The 18,840-nt window shown below is 38.7% G+C and overlaps 1 protein-coding gene across 4 annotated transcripts in view; it reads right to left on the minus strand.

Moving 5' to 3' along the window:
- The window catches only part of LOC142981610 (two pore calcium channel protein 1-like), a 39,838-nt gene that overhangs the window by 4,391 nt on the left and 16,607 nt on the right, over positions 1-18,840 (minus strand). For 3 of the 4 annotated variants that reach the window (XM_076127626.1, XM_076127629.1, XM_076127625.1), the window contains exons 2-16: positions 12,707-12,846; positions 11,241-11,405; positions 10,826-10,951; positions 9,383-9,563; positions 8,929-9,061; positions 5,202-5,301; positions 4,563-4,743; positions 4,015-4,227; positions 3,618-3,737; positions 3,104-3,272; positions 2,491-2,661; positions 1,918-2,113; positions 1,394-1,499; positions 1,066-1,172; positions 642-750 (exon numbers count right to left, since the gene is read on the minus strand). In XM_076127626.1, coding sequence (XP_075983741.1) covers positions 642-750; positions 1,066-1,172; positions 1,394-1,499; positions 1,918-2,113; positions 2,491-2,661; positions 3,104-3,272; positions 3,618-3,737; positions 4,015-4,227; positions 4,563-4,743; positions 5,202-5,301; positions 8,929-9,061; positions 9,383-9,563; positions 10,826-10,951; positions 11,241-11,405; positions 12,707-12,846 — 2,217 coding nt within the window. Of the gene's footprint in view, positions 1-641; positions 751-1,065; positions 1,173-1,393; positions 1,500-1,917; positions 2,114-2,490; positions 2,662-3,103; positions 3,273-3,617; positions 3,738-4,014; positions 4,228-4,562; positions 4,744-5,201; positions 5,302-8,928; positions 9,062-9,382; positions 9,564-10,825; positions 10,952-11,240; positions 11,406-12,706; positions 12,847-16,570; positions 16,774-18,840 lie in introns of those variants that run through there. The other variant, XM_076127628.1, reaches the window with a different exon arrangement.

Below are 18,840 nucleotides of genomic sequence, written 5' to 3' on the forward strand. Positions count from 1 at the left end.
CTTGCCGAGGTTATTCTGTGGATGGGTGACCATCTTACACATATAGAGTTCCTCCGTGTTTCGGAGGGCCTCTATATGTAATATCTGACAAGCAGTCGTACCGAAGGGTATGGTGTTATAACCCAGGTAACTAGGTTGCGGAGGTCCAGCCCCCTGGCTGGCGAACTCGGGGAAGTTTTCCGGCCATTGCACAAGGGGGCATAGTGGGGGGACGGCACCCGTGTGTTGGGGCGTCGTCCCACACTGTGGAGGAGTCCACATTGTGGACGGCCGCGTCGGGGTCGCGGATGTGTGCCTAAAGGCGTTCCCGTGGCCTCGGCACTATGCGGCGAGGAGGAGGCAACACCTTGGTGGTTTAGTGGGTAGGCCTAGCTCTTCTGGTTCGGAGAGCCCCACATACCCCAGCGCTCCCCCGGGCGCTGGGGATGCAATTTCATGCATTAACCAAGTAAAAAAAAAAAAAAAAAAAAAGGTTGCGGAGGTCCAATAAGCAGTCGCTCCATATAAAATACTGGTATCCAGCTGCATCCGGTGAGACAAGAAGCCGACTCCAACATAGTAGCAATAAAGAGTAGGCTGATGATGTGGTTTAACTACTTTTTTATTAGGCAGAGAGTATAATGATGTGTAATGTAACGAACCTTCATTCTCGTCTTCTTCAGCGAGCCACTTTTGTATGTCAGTCTGGTACATGCGTCTTTGCAGGACCTCCTTCGTCCGTGGACGGGAGCCGATGAACGTTACCTCTGACTGCAAGTAAACAAAAACATCTTGAGTATAAAACATTCATTAACTAAATGTAATTTAAGTGTCTCTGTATAAAATCGTTTACATATTTTGATGTTTATTTCTTATAAAACTTGGGGTTCTCTAATCGATTATGAACCCTCAGGAGTTCATTAGTAAAGATATTAATTCCCAAGTGTTTGTTAAAGTAAGCTATAGCACCATTATATGCGTTATATGTCCAGAAGATAAAAAAATCTGAACTTAAAACTCCCACTCTGGAAAAAATACCATGACTAGCAGTGGGATAGTAATAGTTTCAGATGAAATTGAACTTACGCCAGGCGGGAGATGTGGCCTGAGCTCATCGGCCAGGCTTCCACTGGCGCCCAGTCTTTGGGCCTCCTCCCAGCTCGTGTGCACCTCCTCGTGCAACAGTTTCTCCTCTGAAAACAATGTAGAAATACAATCATCAAGAGAAAAAGGACTTGGCTTTTGTTTTCATACGTTTTACTCCATCGAGATGCCATTTATACTCGACGTGATTGCTCCGAATTGTAAGTTGTCAATTTATACTCATATTTTAGTAAAAATTATCGCTCAAAATCGCTTGTTAAAAACTGTATTAACGTGTAACGGCATTGTTACGATATTTATTCTTACTCACCATCTCTCTTGGTAGTGCTACGTTTGTACTGTATCCTAAATCGGAACGCCTCCAGTACACTCGCCACCACGATAGTCAATACGACCATCGTGAATAGATAGAATACCTGAAAATCAAATAAAGATGCTCATTTATTTACTCTTATAACATAGTCTTCAATAATGGTCTAAGCGAGTGCTTATCGTTACGTCTTAAGAAAGTGAGAGTTTCTTCATTTTTATAGGAACTTTCTGAATAAAAACCTGGAATCATTCAATTTGTTATTTCCATCTAAATATCCCTGAAGGGCTATTTCCTACCACTATGGACTAACCAAGCCTAACTAGCTGTCGGCATTTTTTCAAACTGTAAAGCGCAATGAACCGACCGTAAGAAGATAAAGGTCCCGTTTCGCTTATGATTAAGTATTAGATAACCTATCTGCTAAATAAATTGGCTTTCCATCTGATTAATCCATCTGACTGTTATCTTGAAGTAGTGAAACTAGTTCTAAGTATCTGATAGCTCACGAAATAATCCCTCACCATAAAATATATCCTGCTGAACTGTCCGGACACGGTGGCGTACGCGTTCATGAGTATGAACCAGTTGTTGACGACGGTCAGCTCGAACAGCGTCACGCCGCTCGTCACGATGTTCTCGAAGTTGTTCAAGTAGTAGTAGCCCAGCGCCGTGGAGCTGTTCAGTGAGTACTTGTAGAAGTCTTCCACTGTCGTGTTACTGGAATAAGAGGGACGTTATTAATCAATCTGCAACCTATTTTTATCAAACTGCCGCGTGGACATTGGCTTTAAATTTCACTTGTATTTACTCATAAGTAAATAGCGCGTTTAAACAAACTTTTCAACTATACATTAAAAGTATATAAAGGTATATATGGATCAAATAGCGTCGTGATCAGGCCGTTGTGAAGGAAAGAGTGCAGGTGGTGGAATAGATCGACGTTGTCATTGTTAGGTCTTTATCACTCGCACTCCTTTTGCAGCGGCTAGCGGTTATATTTAGAGACACAAAGATACTTGGCGTTTGCTACAAACTAAATTAAACAGGGTTGACCGAGGAACCATCTAACTAAAGGATTAGTAGATGTTACTCACACACAACAGTTCCTGAGATCGTAGGACGCGAACAGCTCCATGCCGATGATGGCGAAGAAGTAGTACATGACGAGCATCACGCAGCCAGCGGAGGACATGAGCGGGGACAGCAGCACCAGCGTGCCGAACACGTCGCGGTAACGCTTCTTTAACTTGTATAGACGCATCAATCTGTAATGTAACATTATTGCATAAATATATTATATTTTTGTCACCTTATAATCAAGGTTGCCATGATTTGCCATGATTATAATCAAGGTTGACATGGTTCGTCACTGTCTCCATGGTATAAGGGGTAGGAAATTAAGCATAAAACAATAAAAGAAATGCGATAAAGGTTTTCTTACCACTATCGCCTAATACATAATGAACTATTTATCAGCGCCCCTGTCGCATTTGGCCAGAACTATTCTTTAAGTCATTTTAATTATCAAACGCTCGCTAGTTGCTAGAATCGACCACAGAAAATTGCGCTACTGCATTACTCAGTCGGTCAAACGTAATTAAATAGATTGAGTGAGTTGAGTGACCGCTTGTTAAAGATCGAGACAAAAAAACTGACCTTTGCCCATACATCACCATGGCAATTTCTTCAAAGACCTACATTTCTTACCTCAACGGCCTGAATATAACGACAATGAACAGCGTGGGTGCAATGCTGAGCAGCACGGCGCCCATGAGCGCGAGCAGCGTGACGCTGAGGTCGAACACGTTCCAGCCGCTCTCCAGGTACGCGCCCAGGCCTGACGCCATCATACGTAGCGCCGCCTCGAGCAGGAACACTGGGAAATTATGTCATAACTATAATAATAATCAATAATAATCAGTCGTAACTATAGTCTATATAACGTTATTTAGGTATATCTTCTTAGATATAAAAGTCGCATGAATTACGTAAAATTTTTGAGTCTCTTGCCACGCAGGTATGACGCAATTTAATGCTTCAAAATTGATTTGGAAGTTCCTCGTTAGGTAAGCCATTAGTAAGATTTGCAATTTATGGTTAAAACTTTACACGCTTCCGTCACGTTTCGTAATTCCATAGTATAGTTAATCATTAAGTGGATAATCCGGATCCAAAGTCTCTGACATCGGCACTTAGAGCTACGTTATTAAGATACACTTACGTGTAAGGAACAGCCACGTGTCCCAAGAGGCACACAGCAGTCTGGCGCTGTCCTGCAAGTCTCCCGCCGCCTCGCACACGCGCAGCACCAGCGCTACTCCGTTACCCACTATAAGAGCATCTGCAACAAACAATATCACACTTTATGTACCTTTAGGTACCCTTCATATTGAAATGGAGGCAAAAAAAGCAATTTCTGGGGATAATTATTTTTTGTGATTCTAGCTTATTTTTGTGGCTGTCATATTATTATTTTTACATTTCGCGATCACAATACTTAAACTACAGAGACCTTTTGATTTGGGATGCAAAAACTGTCTACCTTCAATAATAAAGCTCGTTTCTTCTCAATGTTTTTGTCCATTACAAAAGACATAAAAATAATTAAAGATGCTTACAGATAAGGTATTCGAAGTAAGGCCAGCGCACGGCAGCAGCGGCGGCCCGGCCGAGCGGCTCGAGCGGCGACTGCGCGTACCACGGCGCGCGCGACTGCTGCCCCGCCCAGCGCAGCGCGAACACCTCGTACAGGTTGGCGAACTCGCCGCGCGACAGCCCGCCCGACGACGACTGGTTCAGCTGCTTGAACATCAGGTACACGTCCAGGCTACCTGCAACATGCCATATTAGTTCAGATTACCGATCCAACATGGGCCTTGAAAATACAATACTATTACACATGTTATGTTTCTTTCATGTGATCGTTATCTCTGCTCTGAAAGGCATGCGGAATATGTGCTGTCAAACACAAACAATTTTGCTACATCATAATGAACGACTTTTAAATCCGCTCGGGAAAGAATTGGAGGGCGCGAATGGCTTCGATTGGCCGATTGGTAGAGCAGTCAACCGAGAGTCGTACTGGGTCTACGTTCATCTTGTTTTCTATAACATCTACTAGTGTTCAAGTTGTTTGGCAACAACTATATCTAGTATCAATACTAACTGTAGTGTGGCGCGTAGTGGCGCATGAGTCCAGCAAAATGTCGCAGACGAACAGCATGTGGCGCACGACGTGACACCAGCAGGCGGAAGGCGTGACGCGCAGCACGACGACGGTGCAGCAACAATGCGCGACACTTCTCGCGTTCGATGCGCGTGAACGTCTCGTACACCACGGCCAACATCTGCAAGAAGAGGGACACAACTTTAAAGCTAAGTTTTCATTCCAAACATAGATTAAAATTCTGGTAAAGTCCAGAAACTAAGTAGAGAGCCTTGTATAAAATTCATAATTAGGATCATCAGTGACTTGCATTCTTACGCAGCTGTTTGATACGGTATTTTGATAATACACAAAATACTACGACTATTTATAGCGCGTGGTAGCAAAACATGGCAAGTTGAAAGTAACACCATTTCGATGATATAAATACGCCGTCTATTCCTAGGCGCAGCATTTACCCCCGGTTTCTGAAGTACATTTTATATTTTATTATTATTTTATATTTTATTACAGCGTTTTTTTATGAGTTTTGACGTTATTGAATAGATAAACTACCGCTAAATGTACCTACTCAGAAAACGAGGGTTAGCTGGTAAAACTAAAAGATCAGTAAAGTTTTGTGTATGCGACGTAACTTACCAAGTTCATAAGTACATAGAGCACAGTGATGATGTACAGGATGAAGAACACCGCGTACCATTTAGACTTGGCGTACGATGGCATCATCACGTCAGGGAAACTGGAAAGCAATTAACACCAGAATATAGTATCTATAATAATATACAGGGTGTAAACGACGGTTAACCGAAAACTTCAGTGTTAATTTTGTGACACTAAATGCGCGAAATTTACTTCAACCATTTTTCTCGGAAATGATTGGTTCCCGAGTTAGTCATTTTTGAGCATTCAATGTATAGTGAACAACGCGATATATCTCCGCGCATGCCTACGAGATTTCTGGCGGCAGCGGCGCGCTGAGCGACGACATGTCGCGACGCGTCGTAGGTATCAAAATCAAAATCAAATCATTTATTCATTTAGGTCAAATGTTGACACTTACGATAGTCGTTACAATTACTGAATCTACCACTAGCTCGGAAAGGGGGTAGAGCCTTATGAGAAGAGCTAGCGAGAAACTCACGGCCACTCTTTTCAATCGCCAAAAGTTTTACAATGTGGTTGATACAATAATTGATCATGCGAGGAGCTGCCAACAATCAGCGGTACGTACGCGTACCACCACGTCTATGCGCTCACTAGTATGTATTATTAGATAACAATCTCATGTATCGTTTATGGTAGGTATCGTAAATACGCTCGTATGTTACAATAGCTCATAGTAAAATTGTAAGTAGGTAGATACCTACTTGGCTTACGTGAAATCAAACAATAATAGCAAAATGTAACCAATAATAAGAAAGTGCTAAAACGAATTGTTATCAATGTCTATCAACACGCAATTACCTGGTGTATGGCGAGAGTTTGAGTAGGTACCTTTGGATCCGGACGTACAGGTGCAGAGCACGCCGTGCACTTCCACGTGCTTCACCATACATAGCACATCAACATTTCTTCCTATTTACGAACACAACTACACTTCGAAAACAATAACAACAAAAATAATAACAATAAAAACACTAACAACTCAAAACCGCAACAATAACAAGTAATAATAAACAACAGTTCACACACGACACGACGAATAGGACATAACGAACGACACCGGTGAAGAGCTTCCGTCTTCCGCGAGCGAATTGCTCGAACTATCAAAGAGAGCCGCCGGCGCGGGCGCCTCTCCGCTCACTCGCGCTGCCCCTCGCCCGCGCCACCCGCTCCCTCCGCGCCGTCCGTGCGCGCGCCGCCGATTTGGTGACGAGCCACGAGTTAGGATCCCAGCGAGAGATTAGATTGAATAAAATATTGATGTGGCATTAGGTACTATTTTTACTTGTCACAGTTGTTACTCGTTGCATTGTAGTTTTATTCAAATACCGAACAACATTACAAACATTATTGATGTAAGTTTAAAATACCTACTTTGATATTTAATAACATAAAATCAGATTAAAGTAAATAAAATAAACACGAAACGTTTATTTAATTAAACCATAAAAAATGTAGGTACATAACAATGATAACAATCAATATCCATTAATATTCTTATCAGAGAAACTAACTTATCATAATTCATTATCCCCGGAGAATGAGTCACACCAGCACATCAAAATATGACTATTAAACATACTGCATTAAATTTGTGTACTTATGCTGATAATAATAGTTTTTGTTTTATCAAAATCGGGTCAAAATTACCGAAGTTACAGCGTTATAAAGTTTCACTGCATTTTTAAATTTGTGTTGCTTCGCGCGCTATACGCTGACGTCACGTCGCTACAGACACGCTTGTTTGACTGCGGGTGATGCGGAGTTTTGACTTGAAAAGTGATTTGCATTTAATATTTAAAGAGTCTGTGTATGTGTTTTAAATTTAATCATCGTGTTTTTTGTAAAATAAGCCTCCACTAAGATATCCTCGATCTCGATCGCCACGCACACAATCATCAACTAGACCCAGGTAAAGAAAGTTGAACTCGTATACTACTAATAATAATATATTATTGTGTGTAGTTAACAATAAAATTGAAAGTTTGTTACAACTGGCATTACAAATAATGAGTGTTACGTACCTACCAAGTGTAAATTTGGAAAACATAGTTTTAATATAATATTATAAAAAAAAATTGTCACCCTGCCTCTGATTTTAGTCAGGTTGATGGCTATCATATGAACGCATGAATCTACTCTTTAGGATGTCTTATATGATTGGGTGTGTAATGAGAACTTTTAATTAAACAATTTAATTTTGATATTATTAGATTTAATAAACATGAGTTCTTTTTTCAAAACAAAAAACCAACGCCAACTCAACCGCCGCGCTCGGCTCGCCGCCGCCTGTGAAGTCATTGAACTGCTTATTAAATAGCACCTATCAACTGTTTAGTAGAAGTTCATTGCTAGCTAGGTATGAACATGATATGGCATCTTGATCTTGAGGAAGTGTTCAAAAGGCAATAAACTTCTATTTAACATTTGCGCTTGACAGTATCTGAACCGGGCTTTAAGTTTTAGATTAGGTGTCTCTTGCAAAAATATAAAACAGTTTAGGTACATAGTACAGAAAAAAACATTTTTTGGGGTGTTTTTTCACTGGAGTTAGTACACATAGGAACAATACAATATTTTCTAACCATTTTGTTTGTCCACTATAAGCAAAACAAATTATTTAAAGCGAAACCGCGAGAGACAACGAGCCTATGTAGGTATCGGCAAGTACTAACGAAATAGCAGTGTCGTGAGATGACGTCACACGTCCGTGCGGCCGCTTCGCCGGAGTTTGGCGCGAAGGCCATACTTTGACGTTTAATATCTCGGTCATTTTTGAAGATACGAAAAAAATAAAAACAGATTTTTTATCCTTGAAGTACCTAGTTTTTAAATATGCTCATAACAAAATTCATTGGTGTGACTCATTACTTAGCATTCATTTTGTCGCATCCCATCTATGTAACATCCACGCGCGGTCGCGGCGTCACGCGTCACTACGGCCATCTACTTTTCGAGTCGCACCGCGCTTGTATGAATGAGCGTGTAAATATCGAATAGAATAATAAGTTTGCAAGAACAAATAGAACAAAGCGACAATACTTGTTAAATTGTTTATTAGAGATTTTTATAGCGCTAAAGAATATCAATAGGATTTTTTGTCGTTCTGTATGTATTTGTACGTGTAATAATAATAAGATATCACACATTTTAAATCTTATTAATGTACCTTTTATCGGAGAGCGGGATAATTATGTCATTTTCATTTTTAACATAGAAGAACAAATACTAAGTAACGCTGCATACTAGTGAGAGTGAGGCTGACAGCTGTGTGCGTAATCGTGTCTGTGTGGCGCGCGTAGGTACGTCGACCGTCGCGGCCGGCCGCCGCCGGCGCGGTGTCGTTGGCCGCGGACAGCTGATAGCGAATTTATACGTTGTTTTAATCCATTGCTGTTTTTTGTGAAAAACAGTAATATGACGGATTTTTTCTCATATTCATGTTGCACTGTGTAGTATTAACGAAATAATACCGAAAAAAAAATAAAAAAACGCATAAAAAATCGGAAAAATCATGAAAAAAGCGATGAAAATTTTCAACGCCATAAGCACCAGAATCATGTCTAGAATCATTTTTTTTTCGTTTTCGGTAGCCTGTCTGTTACACCCTGTATAGTAATTATAGTTCGATGGAATTAAAACACCTTTATCAAAGGTACGTTTGGCGATTAATTTTCAAAAAGTAATGATAAAGGTTACTTACTTGGCTGTAGTAAGTAACACGAACATGCTGACGAAAGAATCGCTAATAGTCTGGAAGTGGCCGTTATCAACGTGCTCGGAAAATAGATAGAAACCAAGGAGCGAATATGTGGCCACGAAGAACATCAGTAAACCTGGAAAAATATAAATCAGATCAACATTTTGCTGTTAATTTCAAACAAAGTTTTAACGAAGGCGTTTGATAGGCTTATGTAGGGCGGCATAGCAAATTAAATCATAGTCAATCTGTAATCCGTTCTATTGAATAAACATTTATTCGGTAGTAAAATCCTCAAATTACTCTGGTTTTCAAAAAGCAATTAGAAAGGAATTTCAGACACTTTTTACGCATAATTTTGGGCGCACCTCAAGGAAGCATATTGGTGCCATTGCTAACAACACTTCCACTATTGCAAAAATAGTCTTTAAACAATAAATAACGCTTGTGAACCTACCTAACATATCAATAATGGGTGGTAGTGACTGCAGTATCTGTCTGATGAACCGTCGGACGCCGCCGCAGTGTCTCGTGTCCACTAGGAAGATGGGTCGAAGCGCCCTGGTCACGCGGAAATGTGACGACTGTCTACACAACACGACTACTGCTTCAAGCACCATTATCAGAAGCGTTATACCCTGAAACATTACAATGGATTTCAATATTTTAACACGATGCTGCAATTTTAATTAAGTCATTTATTCGTTGTAGTGATATACAATAATGTTTTACATTTATTCTTCTCGCCAATATAGCTTGGCGAGAAGTAGTAGTAATAAATACTTATATGTAGATTGTTATATATTAAATGTATTATGGTATTTGGTATATTTATGTTGAAGTTTAAAGAAGTTTCAATCGACATTGTATTTTGCGTCGTCTAAACACACGTTAGCATCTATTGACAGTCTCGCATTAGATAACATAACACAGCATTTATATAAAGAAAATACACTGCCTTTCACAGTTAAAATAATAAGAGCGGGACATTCGACCCGATACTAGCTAGCTATTCATGACTATATAGGTAGTGTACCTTGTGAATAACTCATCACTATTTTAAAGAATGTAACCCTCCATACCTAACTTAGTGTTTGTAAAGTCATCCCCAAAGCCATCATTGCGTCATAGCCTCCAAAATTACCGATGTTACCTAATACCTACATTATATTCATCATTTTCATATGCAAAGTTCATAATAAACGTGGAACAGCTGACATTTATGTTACGGATCCTGACATTTATAGGTAGTTTAGGCGACCTCAATAAAATACGACGACCTGTAATATATTTTCAGACACTCATTCACGTTGCTATCGGAAAAAAATGGCTTTCGTATTATTAACTCTTTAACTAACATCAAGTTGTTAAATATGTTTACAACCTTAATTGACGTTTCCATAATTGTAAATTTATGTTTGGAAAGTTAAAAAAGAACCTACGTTTGAATTCACATACTGTATATGTTTAATTCCCTTTAGTCAAAAATATTATATAACTGAAGCTCAGTTATATAATATGTTGTACTGTCTCTATTTGAACAAGTAGTACACATCCAGCTTTAAACAAATTTAGGAATCTTTGATTGATTAATTTAAAAAAAACCCCCGCACTACGAATTGCTCTGGTTTGCGGGGACTTTTACAAACATACAAACAACGGACACAAAATATAACCAGACCCGAAACAATTATTTGTGGATCGCACAAATTATCCGTGTGGGAATCGAACTCACGACCTCCCGACGCAATGATATCGGCGTGGTGACCTAAACCACTGCGCCACGGAGGCAGTCAAATTATTAATTAACTAGATTGTTTTATCATAAAGATGAATCAGAACGTTTTTCCCAATAGCAACACATTACTAATACTAATAGTAATTGATATAAATATGTTACCTTTATCATCGTCCTCTTATGTTTGAGTATCGTCCCCCAGCCGATCCACTTGAGCTTGAGGTGCAGTTCAATGCCGATCACCGATAGTGCCAGCAACTCTATCGTACCGTGCGCCCATACTGGTAACTGAAAACATACAACGTCATGATAAATACCCAAATGTAATTAATATTTCTTTTTATTTTTGATGTACCTATTTATTCATATTGCGTTAAAAAAGACAACTCGCGCAATAAGAATTGTTCTTTTGTCACGGGGACTTTTACAAACATACTAATAGCGGGCACAAAGTACAACCAGACCTGAAACAATTATTTGTGGATCGCACAAACCGAACCCATGACCTCCCGACCCAATGGTAGCGGCGTGGTGACCTAAACCATTACGCCACAGAGGCAGTCAAACTAGAACTTACTTCAAAAGTAGGCACAGCCGGGTCTTCAGTGAAGGCTAACAGTATGAGCACTAAGGAAGCCAGCAAGTCCAGCCCATGATACCAAGGGTTGTGGACTCTGAGGTACGCCGGCAACTCTTCCGGGCTTGAGGGGTGGGAGTCGAACTTCTCATTGTTTAAACCTTCCTGGAAATAGCAATGATTACAATAAATTTAAGTGTTACAAATAACTTAAGACTGCTTTTTTATTTATATCATAAGGCCCGTCGTACTTGAGGTTGTAAGCAGAAATATATGAAACACAATCATTTTTCGCCATCCAACTTGTTGGTCCTAAATAATCCTGATATGAAAAGCAACGAGTCTTGACACCTTCTGTCATACGAAGCCCCGGGAAACTGTTGAAAACATTGATACAGAAACTAGAAAAAAACTCAAAAGCACTTTGCACGACCCAGGAATCGAACCCGAGACTTCGGAAAAAGCCGACGGTTAAAAACCTCGTCTTTGTAAAAAAGATTTGGCCGGACAGTGAATATAATTAGAGAATCCGTGCTATTGTAATATATCCGGTGTCAGTTTCACAAATTACGCATGACGAGTTACGATGCTAAGTTAAATCACTAATGGTAAGTTATAGCCGCCATTTGTAAGGCTCGTCGACAGAACAATCGTTCTCATAAATTAAAGAGACTATACTTAACTTACGGTAAAATTAGTCATGTAGCTATAAAAACTAGGTAGGTATTTGAGAAATATCAAGATATGGAGCGATTGGAGTAAATACAATATAGGGGTACTAGTATCGTACTATACCTCTAATACTACAACCACATTGTAAAACTTTTTGGCGATTGAAAAGAGTGGCCGTGAGTTTCTCGCTAGCTCTTCTCATAAGGCTCTACCCCCTTTCCGAGCTAGTGGTAGATTCAGTAATTGTAACGACTATCATAAGTGTCAATATTTGACCTAAATGAATAAATGATTTGATTTTTGACTAATGACATTTACATAGGTGTTTTTGTTGAATTTGTAGTTATAAGGTGCATAATTATTTTGGCTCGTGACTATGTAAGTCTGAACAAGATTCTGAGATAGCTCCTTATTACTGGACCTACAAATGAAGTAGTTATATTATTGAAGTTAGGTAGATAGTTAGACATCAGTATGTCTGCATAGTAACAAAGATAGATGTAAAACCAGAACATGAATTAACGAGAGAGTTTGATTAATAAAAAAATCCGCTAAGTGCGATTTGAACTCACGCAAGTAAAGTTTCCTAACATTTTTTTATAAAAACGGCAATATTACAGGCACGTTTGTTGTGTAGGAGCCCCCTTAAACATTAATTTCATTATTTTGTATTTATTATTATAGCGCCAACAGAAATACATCATCTGTGTAAATGTCAACTGTCTTACTATCATAGTTCATGAGATACAGGCTACAGCCTAGTGGTGGTAGCATGTAAGGAGTGTTCTTCTCACCTCTAAGTAAATAGCTGCTTCATGATAGTTCATCTCCCAGTGTTCGTCTTCGGACATGTGCAGGCCTGTGTGCAGCGAGGACCTGCTGCCCATGTCCAGGGTGCCTGAGTCACCAGCGCCATCTGTGCCTGTCCGCGTATCTGTGGAACATATAGCCTTTGTAGACAGGCGTACGATTTGATACAAGAAATGAATTTGATCAGTGGTTTGTCTACATAAAAATGCATGCAAATGAAAATATGGTTAAAAATTAAGATGTGGGTTACTTTTAAAGACATATTGGCGTAGCTCTATCAATATTAGTTTGTTTTGAAAAACATTTTAAAATAGAAAAAGGATATTTTTAAGAAAAAGCGACTGTTACATTTGGAATTAGTTTCTTCTTAAAAACGTACGGACGAAATGGGAGATATGAATTATGTCCTCCTGGCCGCTTTTGGCGGCGGCTATGAATCTGTGCAATACTTTGTTTATGGTGACAAAGTGTGTGCACAGTACACTCTCAATTCCCTTTCTCTCATATCCCGGTAGGACGGCTAAACCGACACGACCAGTGAGAGGTCAGGCGCAGGACCGACAGTTTTACGTGCTCCCCGAGGCAAAGTCTACAACCTCAATTATAATATTAAGTAAGAACTTCATACTTTCTTTGAACTGCATTCTTTATTCATTCCATAGTATATTTAAGTAGTAAATGGCAAGCAAAAGATTGTATAATTTGTATGTAATTATATTGACCAAGGTAACTCGCGTGAGTAATCGCGTTCAACGCTTCATTCGTGATTACAATACATTCGTACACGTGATATGTTATTTTTATTTGCTGATCTAACCACCTTGATATTATATTTAAAATATCACGTTTAAAATTAATTACAAGAATGCCGGAAGAAGAAATAATCAATAAATTTATTATTAACATAAAATCTATACTTATAATAAATCTGTAGAGAGGTCAATTCTGTACATTGAATATATTTAAAAAAAAACCAATGGGGGATGTTTAGTAACGAATACTGATACCGAATCTGCAATTTATAATTTTCTTTTCTGTCTGTCTGTCTGTCTGTCTGTCCTCCGTCTGTATGTTACGCTATCACGTAAAAACTACCGGATAGAATGCACTGACATTTGTTATATGCATAGAATAAGTAGTGGAGCAAGTATTGGGATACTTTTTATCGCATAAAATTTCATAGATTTTTAGAAAATTGAATAAAATACGTAGAAATCGTTTGAACCTGCGTTTCCCTAAAGAGACCGTAGATGGCATTGCAATTCATTTCACAACATTCGCATATTATATGGTTAAGGGTCAGCGCAGACCAAGAGGAGCGCAGCGGAGAGGATTTTTTTAACGCACTTGAAAATCAACTTTAAATTAATTAAAATAAAGTGCATAATTGCTTGAACCTGTCAAAAAATGCTCGCGCGTCCTCGAGGATGCGCGGGTATCCCCGCGCATACTCGAGGACGCGCGAGCATCGTATGAAAAATTTCAATGTTGTTACTGAGTTTAAAGAGAGAGAACGTCATTTTTATTCTTCTTCAGTCAAAAGAGCAATTATAATCATGGCCCAGTCTACCATCGTTGAAAAATTTTCACGAAAACTGGCCTGTTTAATGAAGAATGGTAACCTAGAAAGTTTTCCTCGCGCAGGCTCGAGCAGTCGCGAGCATGCTCGAGCATCCGCGAGCCGTAAAGAAAATGCTCGAGACCGCGCGAGGATTATTCCGGTCTGTCTGCGCTGGGCCTAAGGCCCAGCGCAGACCAAGAGGAGCGCAGCGGAGAGGATTTTTTTAACGCACTTGAAAATCAACTTTAAATTAATTAAAATAAAGTGCATAATTGCTTGAACCTGACAAAAACTGCTCGCGCGTCCTCGAGGATGCGCGGGTATCCCCGCGCATACTCGAGGACGCGCGAGCATCGTACGAAAAATTTCAATGTTGTTACTGAGTTTAAAGAGAGACAACGTCATTTTTATTCTTCTTCAGTCAAAAGAGCAATTATAATCATGGCCCAGTCTACCATCGTTGACGAATTTTCACGAAAACTGGCCTGTTTAATGAAGAATGGTAACCTAGAAAGTTTTCCTCGCGCAGGCTCGAGCAGTCGCGAGCATGCTCGCGCATCCGCGAGCCGTAAAGAAAATGCTCGAGACCGCGCGAGGATTATTCCGGTCTGTCTGCGCTGGGCCTAACGCGGTGCCTGCCGTATCGATACCTGTTGTTAGCACCAACCAATAGATGGCGTTATGGTCAGCAACACAGCATGTTTTTCCTAATTAATTTATTTTGATTGCTTTATAGTAAAAAAAAATACCTTTAAAACAGGCTATACATTTATAAAATTTTCAAACATAAATGTTGTATGATATATTACACAAAAATGTTGGTTTACGTGGTTCCGGTGCGGTCGGGATATCCTAGATGGCAAACCGAGTAATTTCGTTTGTTGTCGTTGTTCGCCGCAACTAACAGATGACGTTGTAGTTCGTAACACGTAACCAAATTAATTGGTTGCATTAAGGAAATAAATTGGATAGCTATGAAACAGACTATGTGGTAAGTTTTAAAAAATAAACGACGGATGATATATAAAAAATAATTACGGGTTACGCGGTTACGGACGTATCAACGCAAGTATACCTACATTATTACGCGTGTGAAGAGCTGCGGCACAGATAGGTCTGTCTGTACCTATAATAATATTCTGAATCCAGACGGGTAAGCAATGGTCAGTCTATAATAAGGTATTATATTTTACACTGTAAACTGGTACGGATACAGACGAGAGCGGAAAAGAAGGTAACCACAGGAAATCAGGCCTGTCTGAGCCTGTGTCACATTGTGTGCTCTTCGGGTCCCTTTCGTAAATAACCATTAGATGACAAAAGAGTTGTTAGCATTTTTATGTGTAGGTGTGTAGGTAGTGCTTCGCAATTCGTGTGCTCAAACGAATAAGCAACAGTACGAAATTCACGCGAGCAGAGCCGCACGGGTCAGCTAGTTATTAATATATTTATATCTTCTACATCTCTTTGTATTGCTCTACTCATTTAAAATTATTTGTTTGTAACTTAGCAGAATTAAAGCAGAATTACAGTTGACAAAACAAAAATAATATATATCCCTAACCCATTGGTGGGCAAAGATCTCTTTCCAAAACGATTCGAGGGAGACGACCACGCTGGGACTTCTTATTACTGCATTTCTTCAAGAACAGTTTTTAAAGAAATTTCAGAGCATGCTAAAGAGCTTAATTACGATATTAGTTATTATTAAATAATACATGATCTACTTATATGTTATTAATATTCATCGTATTCCAACTAAGTATTGACAGTGAATGATACCGTTACGTCTCAGTCCATTCATGTTATATCCGCGCAAAACAAGTTTGTGAGCCACTTAACTCTTTTGTAAAATCTTATTTACACTGCTAAAACGACAAACTTATTAGGACATGAACTAAAATATAACTTTAATTAAGACTTAACAATTTGAAAGTTACGAAAATTGATAATAACTCAAAAAAATATGATAAACCGAATTATTAAAAGCAAATTACAGCCCATTAATAAATAACATCGTCATAATTTTATATTAATTTTCACCTTGTCATCCAACAACAGAACTTAAACACATTTTTATAGTAAATAATATATCCAAATACAGAATAATAAAGTAAACACAAATATTACAGTATCACATTTAAAAACGAGACAAAACCTCAACATTTTAGGCCCAAATCGCGAATAACCTTAACAAAAACAACTCAATATCTATTAAAACTCATATAAGACTAATTTTCGCGACTATTTTTATAATATTTAAGGGTGTTTTAAAGTGTTTACATACCAGTTATCTCGTCAATAGTTTGTTTATCCATCAGTACGAACGTTCGACAAGGCACCGAGTCGCACCACACACAGCTGTGGCATAGAAAACGGAATGCACCGCTTCAGTGAGCCACGGACTGAGCCTAGTAACCGACTTAACGCTAAGGTTGTCGCTTGACGAGTCTGTGTTTTGTTTGTTTATAATTTTTGCCATCATTGGACATCCTTTCAATTGTTTATACTTTTCCGTTGCATGTGTGTCAATTTTATACGTTAATTAATGTTTCAAATTACATCAGCCATGTCTTGAAAAAAGGTCGGGTAACCTAGTACTAACCGGCGGTCCTGTATGACAAGATGTATGGATGTGAATGAAGCAAGGGAAGGTTGTAAGGATCGTATCAAGTGGCGTTCTTTGCTCTCTGCCTTTCCCCTAGGGAAAAAAGGTGTGATATTATGTACGTTATGTTATATGTATGTTAATTAACGCGATTATGAATTTTACCTCGAATTACTTGACGTTTCGGCATATATCGAGATTGCAAGTTTGAAATATATCTATATCTATTTCCATGGTATGTTTTACTTTATAACCGGAATCTTTTAAATGAAGGTAATATTCTCTCGGAAGTTCTCGCCCAAAAATCGTTTCATTTTAATTAATTAATTTCGTGCGCAAAGTAACGACTTCATTTGACCTACCTAATTATAAAGTAGAACGTTTTTACGTAACTCTGAAATAGATACATTATTTAATTTGAAAAAATATTTTAGTGTTCCTGAGATTAGCGCGTTCAAACAAACAAACACTTCAGCTTTATAATATTAGTAGGTATAAATTACTAACATATAAGTGGGACATGATCGGAACAAGGAAGGCAATGCTTAATTACCGTTGTTGTGTGGCCATTGTTTGAAATGCTGACTGAATATAAGTACCAGCTTGTAGTCCTTAGGTACATACATACGTTGATAGTAAAAAATATAAATTGACAAAGGTAGGGGCATTTATTCTGTAGTCATATATTTACCTTTTTTAGATGTTTCTGACAGTATCACTTAGAATATTTGTAACATACACCTACCTAACATAAATGACAACTTCAATCAGCATCTCATATGTAAAATTGAGAAAAATCTATAACTTTATTTATCTTTATAATTTGCCTACTAACGTCTGCTTGGTTTTAAGGCTACTGTACCCGTGAATTAAGGATACGATTCAAATATCATCTGGCGAACGATCCGAACAGGCGATAAAAAAGCTTAGTCATCTCCCAAAACTTATACAAATATAGGAACATCGATAGTTTGTAAGTCGTAACCTCATTGGCAAATTTTACGAGCGGCCTACGCAAAAATGACCAGACTCGTTTATCGATGAAACGGATATTGTGAGCCTCCTAAAGGGACCGCGTGTCTGTTATAACCTGCGAATTTAACCCTGAATACGACTTACACATTCGGGTCGGCACGTTTTCGGTTCGGCAATATTTATCGAACAACAAAACCGCCCGAAACAATAATTGTACTTGTTCGGCTTGTGCCGATCGGGTAGTTCCTTCGTATCGCCACAATGCGGTTCAAATATTCAGGCCTCGAGTCCACCACGCTAACCAAGTGTAGATTTGGGACAAAATTACTAACTAAGACACACTTTAACATTTAAGTATTAAACTATAAACGTAAGCGATGACAACCCTACGCTAAAATTGTAACTATCAAAGTTACGTTAACCTTATGTCAGTGAAAATATTTTTAAAACGACTTCAAACTGAATGAAACACCACCTATTGTTATACCTCAAGGTTCTACAATTAAAACGTTTATAATAGTTAAGTACTGAATGTAGAGATTGGCGCTACCGTATGAATGAATAATGTTAATTTGATTAGAACGTACATTCCTTATTTTACTGTAACTATTAATATAATAATACATATGTCTACTGTTGTTGATTTAATAGATAAATAAATAGGACGTGAAATCGAGTGCAATTAGCATTTATTGTATTTAATTCACTCACTCACTCGCTCGCTCACGCACGTTTCACATACCTTAATAACATCGTGGTGTAAGCACGGATTGGTTGAACTATGGTCTTTTTCAATTTAATTTGAAACTATTTACAAGCATGCATAAAATCACGTCTACCCAAAGCAAAGAACGCCACTTGGTCTTTCAAACTTCCCTTATCTCAGTCACATCAATACATCTTGACATACAGGAAACTGTGTTAGTGAAAAAGACAAAACACTACCTCTATATAATTATTATCTCAGCTTCCAC

This window comes from Anticarsia gemmatalis, chromosome 20, assembly GCF_050436995.1.
Source record: "Anticarsia gemmatalis isolate Benzon Research Colony breed Stoneville strain chromosome 20, ilAntGemm2 primary, whole genome shotgun sequence".
Lineage (NCBI taxonomy): Eukaryota > Metazoa > Arthropoda > Insecta > Lepidoptera > Erebidae > Anticarsia > Anticarsia gemmatalis.